Raw genomic sequence first — 9,184 nt, forward strand, 5'->3', positions numbered from 1 at the left:
TGCATTTATTAGACGCCTTAGTAATAAAATTAGAACAAAAAAATTCTTCAAAACCATCAGGCCGGGTTGAAAATTTTCATTCACCTCATAGTTAACAAAAATTTACAATCCGTAGTACTTTTCTATCAATTCTCAAATGCGTTTAATTTAAATCGTTTAGAAAATGCGTCATTTATGTATACCATTTTATGTGGAATTATTCAATAAATTTCGTTTTACACTATACTTTTTGAAACTATTTGGAGTTAATTATTTTTTGGGGTGGGCTTTCCAAAACGGAACCAATCGAAATTTCAGCGAAAGTATAAGGAATTTCGTCATGAAACTTGGTGAGGATGTTGGGGGAGGCCTCCTCAACATGACTTGTTCACTCTCACAATATAATTGCTAATAGTATTTTAGCAATTTGTTGTTAAATAATGTCTACTATCACCCCCTAATTTTTTTAAAATATGCCACTTATCACTTATATTTTGTGTTACATATTATATTTTCAATGCTCACATGCGTATTTTATGCTTTTATTACATATAATTCACCAATTAATTAAGTAAAACGCGTTTATAAATTTGTGTTCACGTTTTACCACTTTTCACAAACAAACAGAAATAACAATGGCCGACAGTAAGAGAAAATATGTGCTGCCATACGTTTTAAAAGTAAATACGCCACTATTAAAGGATTTTATTAAAACGCGGCCAACACAAAAAAGGAGTTGTGCGTAAAATCGTCATATTTTTATGGCAACCGTATTCCAACGGTATTTCTTTTATTCTCTTCTTATTTTTTCGCATGCAGAAGCTTTTTTTTTAATATACTTTCATAAATTATGAAATTTTTTTATATAAAATCGCGTGATTTTATATAAAACACCCAGTAACCATATATTAATATAGTTCCATATATATCGAAAATTTTTAATAAAAAATCGCGCGATTTTTTATTAAAAATTTTCGCCTGCGGCGCTTTCTAAAAATCGATACTTCCATAAATAATGAAAATTTTTAATTAAAAATCGCGCGATTTTTTATTAAAAATTTTCGTCTGCGGCGCTTTATATTCTAAAAATCGATACTTCCATAAATAATGAACATTTTTAATAAAACATCGCTTTTTATTATAAAATCGATACTTCGATAAATTATGCAACTTTTTAATCAAAAATCGACCAATAAATAATTAAATTTTTTTTATTAAATATCGCGCGATCATTATCTGCATTTTTTTAATGCTTCCGTTTTGTGTTTTTGAGGCATTTTTTCATATGTATGGCAGCACTGACATTTCACTTCAATTGGTGTACAAAGCAAAAGGTGAGGTTAAATTCTGTATTTTTTGCAAATTTAAATGCGAATTACTTTAAAACTATAAGCCTCCGGAGGGTGGGGTCTTCAGATTTAGAATCTGAAAAAGCTCCTCTATACTCCCTAATATTTTTTTTTTTCAAAGCCTGGATCCGTTTTGGAAAATTTTCCCATTTTTTGTTTCTAAAAAGCAACCCTGCGTGCTTGGAAGGCGTGTGTACCAATAATTTCATCCCTAGCATATTCATCCCCGAGGAAGGCAGTCGCCAAATTCACCGAAGGTTGTTTACTGGTTATATTGTGGTTGCATGCAAACAATAGGCGAAGCATGTTCATGACGCATTATTGTTGAATAAAGTAGGTACACTGAGCAGAATGAATGAATATTCATTCAAAAATTTTATAACAAAATTTTTCGTACATACACTCCTAGAAATAGGTATGTATATGGTGCCAAGTCGTGCTTTTTCTTCATATTAAAAGAACTTTGTGAATTATGTATTTTTTTTAATACCAGACTAGTCCTCAATTAAAACATACAATATGTTTTGTTATTTATCTTTTGGTTTAATCGTTATTTTAAATTGTTCTTAAATGTCAAGTTTTACCTAATTTTAAAATAAATATATATTAGATATATATATTTTTATTTTATTTCTACTTGAAATCAACGAAATTTTCTTTTAATATTCAGAGTGCTCGAAGCACGTTATCTTTTTTGCTCAGAAATCCACACTTAAATTATAAAAAAATAATAATAATTTTGTACAATACATACAAAATTTTACCAACTTTTTCCTTTCTTAGGGCCGTTAACTTTCATTATATGTTTCATTCATTCATCTAAAATATATAGATCTAAAAAATAGCGCACAATGAAAAAACGGCAAAAAAACATACCAAAGTTTTTATAAAAAGTAATACAACACAGAATTTTTTTTCCGTGCATTACCACCAACACATTCTCATTTTTTGTTTCATAACTAATACATTCTCATTAATACTTTTCTCTTTTTGGCGGGCACTGGATTGGATGAAAAGAGAAGGCACGCCCCTGCTACTCACTTTCGCTACAATTATAAGCAGTTGTCCCTTCTTGTTATCTACGTTCTTTGATATCACTTTGCAACTCATTTATCAGATAAGCTAATATTCCACCTTCTTCATGACGTTAACGCGAAGTTTTTCTTGGTAGGCAAGCCTTTTGTTTTAGTTTTTTTTCAGCAAAAATTTCCCATGTATGCCATTTGAACACTTTTGGTGAAATAAGCTATTCTGGAAATATTTCAGATTTTTTGTTTTTTTTCTAACAGGTCTATTCTGCACGTTACCGAAGATTTTGTAACCGGAAAATTGTATTACCAAAAAATGTTACCAGTTCTTGTCACCTCGATTCTAGGTACGTTGGTAATGCAGTTAAAATATTCAGCAATTCAGCTATGAAGAATTGTGCAAATCCTGGCATTGCATATTTCACGGGGCAATAATTTGTTACCAGCTTATGAGATGGTAACAAAATTTACCGGTTACAAGAGTATACAGAATGCGAAAAGGGTTTAAAAATTGACAGGAACTTTATTTACCGGTTACAAACTTTTTATTACCAGCGCAGAATAGACCTGTAAGAGTCTTATTTCAGGAAAATATAAGAACAAGGAAATCATTGAAACTCCGTAAGCAATAAACACACATTGGTAGTTTTCTTATTTTTAGTGTTTTTTGCATAAAATACTGGGTGACATTCCAGAAATATTTAGCCGTACTTACCATGGTACAATGATAAATTCACTTAAAACACACAAAAAAATTGCTTTTATTAAGTTATTTCTTATGTCATTCGATCAATACATCCGCGCTTTTCTTAACTGCAATACACTTAAACAAGCCAAACAAGTAATGTTAATATCACGGCAAAATCAAAAAAGTGGCATTCTGGAAAATTCGAAGGCACAATATTGGCTGAATTTCTTTATTCATTCTGAACGTTTGGAATAAACTTTTTTGTTTACTTATTCTTTAGAACGTTCCTGATGATATGTTAACGCATATTTCAAACGTATTCTGTTTATTCCGGCTGTGAAATGGGATTATCCGGAATGTATAAAGAAACGCAGCCAAAATATATAGGCACACATAGGCTGAATTTCTTTATTCATTCTGAACGTTTGGAATAGACTTTTTTGTTTATTTATTCTTAATGCCATAGGCTGCATTTCTTTATTCATTCTGAATGTTTGGAATAAACTTTTTTGTTTATTTATTCTTTAGAACGTTCCTGATGATATGTTGACGTATATTTCAAACGCATTGCTGTGAAATGGGATTATCCGGAATGTATAAAGAAACGCAGCCATAGACTAAAACAGTACAAGTTATCGTAGTCATTCACAAACAGTTACGCCTTTTTTCATTGTTTCTTTTTATGTTGATTATCGAATAACCTGAGCGGGACAAATATTTGTATATGAAGTAGGTATAATACATCAAAGATATACCGTTCGCCAAAGAAAACAAAACAGCTTTCAATAATAAAAAACAACGGTTCTATTGGTGGTTCATTATTTGGATCGTATAATGCTGTTTTTGATTTTTCGCTTTTACCACCGAAAAAATAATTTGAAAAGTGGAGAAAAATAGCTTTTTGTTTGGAAATGACCCATATGTATGTGATAGAAATGCTTTACGAAATATACTCCGAAGTATGAATTTTATGTTATTAAAAAAGACTCTGTCCTTATTATCGCGGTATAATTAATGATATTTGTTAATTTTTTTTTATAATAAAAATTAAAATGAAGTGCCATAAATAGTGATAATGTTATTTCGGGGAATACCATTAATAGAGCTGGCAACCCTATTGGAAAGTGCGTAAATATGTTTTTATTGGCAGCACTGTATACAACTAAAACAATGAACAGATGTTTTTGACTTCAGGAAAAGTATCACGGGCAAAGTTTTATTTATCGTTAGTTAACATTCCATAACTTGGACATTTTTTTTTCAATTAGAACGTTGCTGAGGATGTCCTCGTTGTTTGTCAATTTGCTTCGACAAGCATTCAAAACATTCGATCAAGCTAATCATGCTGCTTTCAATGTTAATTTTGCGTTGCTAAAGGAACTAACTGAACAGCTCACATTTCGTGATATCCATATCCAGCCTCAACAATTTGAAGCGGTATTCAAAAGACCCGGACGAGCGCCATGCACTTATGTGCATATTTTCGAGAACGATATGGTGTCCATGAGCGTATTTGTTATGCGGGAAGGGTATACGATGCCTCTTCACGATCATCCATGTATGCATGGTCTTCTACGCGGAATCTTCGGAAAGCTAAAACTTCAGTGCTATACCAAACAGCCTTTAAGCCCTAATGAACCTCTATATGATCGAAGTGCAAGAGAGGTTTATGTTCATCCAAACGAACCAAAGATCGTAGATCCAAGTACAGAATCTGCTGTTCTAACGCCTACCGACAGTAATTATCATGAATTAACAGCAGTTGGCGGTATGGCTGCGTTCTTCGATATACTAAGTCCTCCGTACGAAGCTGATATACCACAATATGGAAGTCGACGTTGTCGTTTCTACCGTGTTGCAGGTACTCCAAGATTGACCACCATCGTAACAGATGTTGGATTACTTGGAAAGAAGACAGAGCAAATACCATTAATATGCCTGGAACGTATTCCAACCCCCCTAAGTTATTATTGTGATACAGCCGAACCATCGGAAGAGGTAATTCAATGCACTTACCTATGCTCAGTCGAGGCATATAGTTCAACATAAGGAAAGACCGAAGGATAACGCCAAATTTTAATTTAACGTAGAAGTAAATGTATTTAAGTAGTTGATGTTGTGATTATGTTTTATATTTTCTTACGGAATTACATATTTTTGTTTTAATAGGATCTAAAATCCTGTCTATGCCATCATGTTCAACTGATGTAATGAGTGGTTTTAAATTTTAGAATAAGTATGAAAATTAATAAAGCATGACGATTTGATTCAAAAACCTAATGCATAATGTATTACTGTATGTAGTTAATACCAGGGTATTAATAACTCAATACCTTGATAAGTAAATAATATCAAAATTATTGTAGTTTTTTCAATCGATATTTATGACCTCTGATGTATTCAAATCTTTAGGCGGTGAGCTGCGAAAACGCTTGGACTTAGTTGGACCGTCTATTTCCTCATCGTCTGAATCCTTAATCTCGGTTACCTCATCATCAGTCAGTGGAGATGGTTTGCGTTTGTTACTAAGCTTAGGTACAGTTGCTCCTTTAACAGGGCTGGTAACAGTTAACTTATCAGTCGCTGCTACAACTTTATCCTCGACGGTACATACATCGTCATCTTCAATTAAGGATAAATCCTCGTCGTTTTCAGCCACTTCTGCCACGCGACTTTTTTTATCAGTCGCTGCAACAACTTTATCTTCTGCGTTACATTCATCGTCATCTTCAATTAAGCATAAATCGTCGTCGTCTTCTACAACTTCTGTTATGCGACTTTTTTTGGATGTAGATGGGCCATCTTCGGCCTCTTCCTCACCTGTTGATTCAGCTTTCTTATTTCCATTACTTTCCGCTGCTATTGGTTCAATTTCTTTCGCTTTTATTTGGTTGCTTTCAGAAGCTACTTCGAATAAACTCTCATCGCGTTCTGCATCAAAATGTATTACGACAACGTCGAGCTCGTAGTTTTGGAAGAAATCGTCACACTTGAGAATTACACCATCAACGATGCCCAGTTCAGACATTAATTTGTCCTCATTACACTCCGTTTCGCCTTCTTCGGAAGAAATAACCACAATGCCCTTATTTGGCTCAACAACGTCCGGATTCACCATATTCAAAGTTTTAATAAGGACGTCATCACGGAAATCTTTAATTCGCATTTTTTTCGTATCTATACGAATGTGAACAGCTGGTTCAGAAGAACAAACTATACATTTCGGGTTCGGAGCCGTAAGGATCTTTTCCGGTACCAGCAACTGCTGACGAGGGTTCTGACGTAAGCGCATATACACGGACTTGCATTTTTCGAGTTGTCCTTGCAAAACTTTAAACGCCTGCAAAACTACGACACCAGCAGTTATTGCGTTAGTCGTTGCAATAGCTGGAATAATATTGCCAGCCATAGATTTAATTTCAAAACGTGATTTGCGCCCAATTTCAAAAATGTATGCGCGTATATTCGCACAAGCAGCTACAAAATCCATAGCAGGTTGATCATCTTTGTCCCAGACAAGTGCTTCGCCGTCATCAAGCTTGAGGAAGCTGGTTTTTAATTTCTTTATGCAATCTGCAAATACAGTGGAACATTCTGCTAATGACCAAACTTTATGATAATGTTGCGTAGTATCCTTTGAAGCATCCGCTGATATATCATTTTCCGCATTATCCTTCTTTACCAATACGCTATCCCATTTTAAAGGTGTTGGCGCTTTACGTTCCTTCCACAGATTAGACATAGATAACAAGTATTTTATATCATCATAGAAGAACTTGTTAAAAAGTGTAGCCGCATCATAGTCAGCTTCCTTTGCCCACTGACGTGTATTTACTCGAACTATATTACCAGACTCATTCTCTGGTATATTGGCATCCATTTTCACTTCCTGTTCACCATCGCCGGCAGTATTACCTTCAGGATCCGCCATGTCAGGCGAAATATCCTCATCTTCAACACTTTCGCCAAACAACTGACTGGAATGATACAAATAATATACTACCTATTGTAATATTTACAATGTAAAATTTGTCTTACTTGAAAAGATGTTTGGCCCAAACGATGCAGTGAATAGGCTCAGAAGGAGTGTTCCGAATAGTACAACCGGGAAATGTCTTTTGTTTTGCCTTTGGGGTGCATTCATAGCATTGAGTTAATCCTTTTTTTATCAATTCCACCTGGCCATTGTAACCAGCGGTACCACTCTCAATAAGTGGAACTTCTGCATGTAGGCACATGCGATTAACGTGGTTACGTGCTGCCCGATTATCGAGGGCATTTAGTACAATGTCGAACTTTTTGAAGAAATTAACTCCATAGTCCGTTCTAGAAAAAATATGTAGGAAACATGTTATAGGCTTTAGTTAATTACAACTTCTTACTTACGCCATAATACTGTCATGATATGCTTGAATTTTCACATCTGGATTAAATTGAAGTGCACTTTCACGCGCCACCTGAGCCTTGGATTTACCCACATGTTCTCGATGAAATAAAAATTGACGGTTTAGGTTGCTCAAATCAATTGTGTCTAAATCAATCTGTCAGTAAAAGAGAATTTATTAAGAAAAAAGTTGATGCTCAATAGATATATAACTTACTATTTCGATATCTGGAAATCCGGAGAGTACCAAATTCTTCAGTATCTCGCAACCAATTCCGCCGGCTCCGACAACCAATATCTTAGATTTTCTAATTTTCTCCTGCAAAGTATTCGCAAATACACCATTCAAAGCTGCAGCCATTTTCACTTGCTTTTCTACCGAATTGTGTATAACTTGTAATAATTATTTTTTGCACACGATGCGAATTCGGTTTGATTCAATAACCTCCTCTGAAAAAGACGCTGCTGGATGTGCTGTCTTTATTTTTTTGCAATAGTGATGCCGGACTTTTTCATTTTGAACTTGCGATATTATTTATTTAAAAAATTATCAGTCGATTACCAACTATGATCAACATTAACTTAAGGCGTGCTTTCAATAAGCGACCTGACACACAAACATCACAGGCAATGGCATACATCAAGATAGCCAACCGTTGAGCTATGGAAAAACTAAACAGAACAGATCGATAGTACTTTTCTCGCTTATTTTTTTTATTTATTTATTTTTATTTATTTATTTATTTCAGTCAATTGAACAATAAATTCTTACTGACTATAATTCAGAGGTACTTAAAACTAGTTAAAATAGTTGTATAATAAAGTACGAACTACACCACAAGATAGAGACGGGTCAAAAGTTGGAATATTGTTCAGCTCCACTAAGGTTCTAATAAAGGGAGCATACATTGCATAGTTCGTTTTAGAAAATACGATATAGAAAGAAGAAACACTGCGTAAATTACGTGTAGGAACAATGAAAGTTATTCTTTCCAAGAGGTTAGGGCAATCAACCGATCCATTCAAGAGATTGGCAACGAATGAGCAAGCATTCAGCTATATAAATATTATTTGGCGCAGTTTAAAAGTAAAGAAGATGTAAGAGGTTAAAAAAAATGTTGGATATATTAAAATAATAATGTTTTCTAAACTACGTAACCAATTAAAAAGACAATAATGTCAAAATAAAGACAATTATTTCATCTTCAATTTGATGTATAAAATGTGTATGCTTGTTTATATATTTAAGCCAAAAATATTAAAAAACCTAAAAAATTCTATAAGTTGTTCATAAGATAAACTTTTTTAGAAAAAGTGCATAATCAATGCTAAAAAAATAATATTATTTTAAAAGCGACAGTTCTTACCTTTAATTTGATATACATATGTATTATTTTACCGGCTATCTTCACGTGGTAGAAAATCTCGCTTGCTTGACGACGCATGATCTCGCATGCTTTCAACTATCATTTTTTTCGGCTGCAGCTGCAATTAAGTCGTAACTAGGAAGTATTTTATTAAATTAAGGAAATATGTAAAAATTAAGTTGGCAGAGCGTGATTTTGATAATATTGAATGATCTCCAATTGAAATTTACAAAGAGCGATCCATTTGAATCAGAAGATAAAATTAAATGTGTATTACAATTCGAATAAGGCTACATCACAATTTTATAATTGGAATGATTTACATATATAAATGCTCAAATAATAAGTCTATTTCAAGCTTTTCTTTTAGAGCAAATTGGTGCATAACA

The 9,184-nt window shown here is 33.5% G+C and overlaps 2 protein-coding genes across 2 annotated transcripts; one reads left to right on the forward strand and one right to left on the reverse strand.

Annotated features, from left to right (window-relative positions):
- Positions 1-4,221: 4,221 nt before the first annotated feature.
- On the forward strand, positions 4,222-5,131 carry LOC118746288 (2-aminoethanethiol dioxygenase-like). Its single transcript, XM_036480130.1, has one exon. It carries the CDS (start codon positions 4,326-4,328, stop codon positions 5,091-5,093), a length of 768 nt encoding a protein of 255 aa, XP_036336023.1. The 5' UTR covers positions 4,222-4,325; the 3' UTR covers positions 5,094-5,131.
- On the reverse strand, positions 5,119-7,912 carry LOC118746286 (SUMO-activating enzyme subunit 2-like). Its single transcript, XM_036480128.1, has 4 exons — positions 7,646-7,912; positions 7,431-7,585; positions 7,083-7,370; positions 5,119-7,021 (listed from the first exon to the last, which is right to left on the reverse strand). Exons 1-4 carry the CDS (start codon positions 7,787-7,789, stop codon positions 5,416-5,418), a joined length of 2,193 nt encoding a protein of 730 aa, XP_036336021.1. The 5' UTR covers positions 7,790-7,912; the 3' UTR covers positions 5,119-5,415.
- Between the last annotated feature and the right edge of the window lie 1,272 nt (positions 7,913-9,184).

This window comes from Rhagoletis pomonella, unplaced genomic scaffold (assembly GCF_013731165.1).
Source record: "Rhagoletis pomonella isolate Grant_MI unplaced genomic scaffold, Rhpom_1.0 Rhpom_scaffold_00010, whole genome shotgun sequence".
NCBI lineage: Eukaryota > Metazoa > Arthropoda > Insecta > Diptera > Tephritidae > Rhagoletis > Rhagoletis pomonella.

Bases quoted from the DNA above. Each gene is read 5' to 3' on its own strand.
- LOC118746288 (XM_036480130.1), top strand. From the start codon at position 4,326: ATGTCCTCGTTGTTTGTCAATTTGCTTCGACAAGCATTCAAAACATTC.
- LOC118746286 (XM_036480128.1), bottom strand. From the start codon at position 7,789: ATGGCTGCAGCTTTGAATGGTGTATTTGCGAATACTTTGCAGGAGAAA. The intron at 7,586-7,645 runs GTAAGTTATATA...TTTTACTGACAG, and splicing joins GATTTCCAGATATCGAAATA to ATTGATTTAGACACAATTGA. The intron at 7,022-7,082 runs GTAAGACAAATT...GTATCATTCCAG, and splicing joins TGGGCCAAACATCTTTTCAA to TCAGTTGTTTGGCGAAAGTG.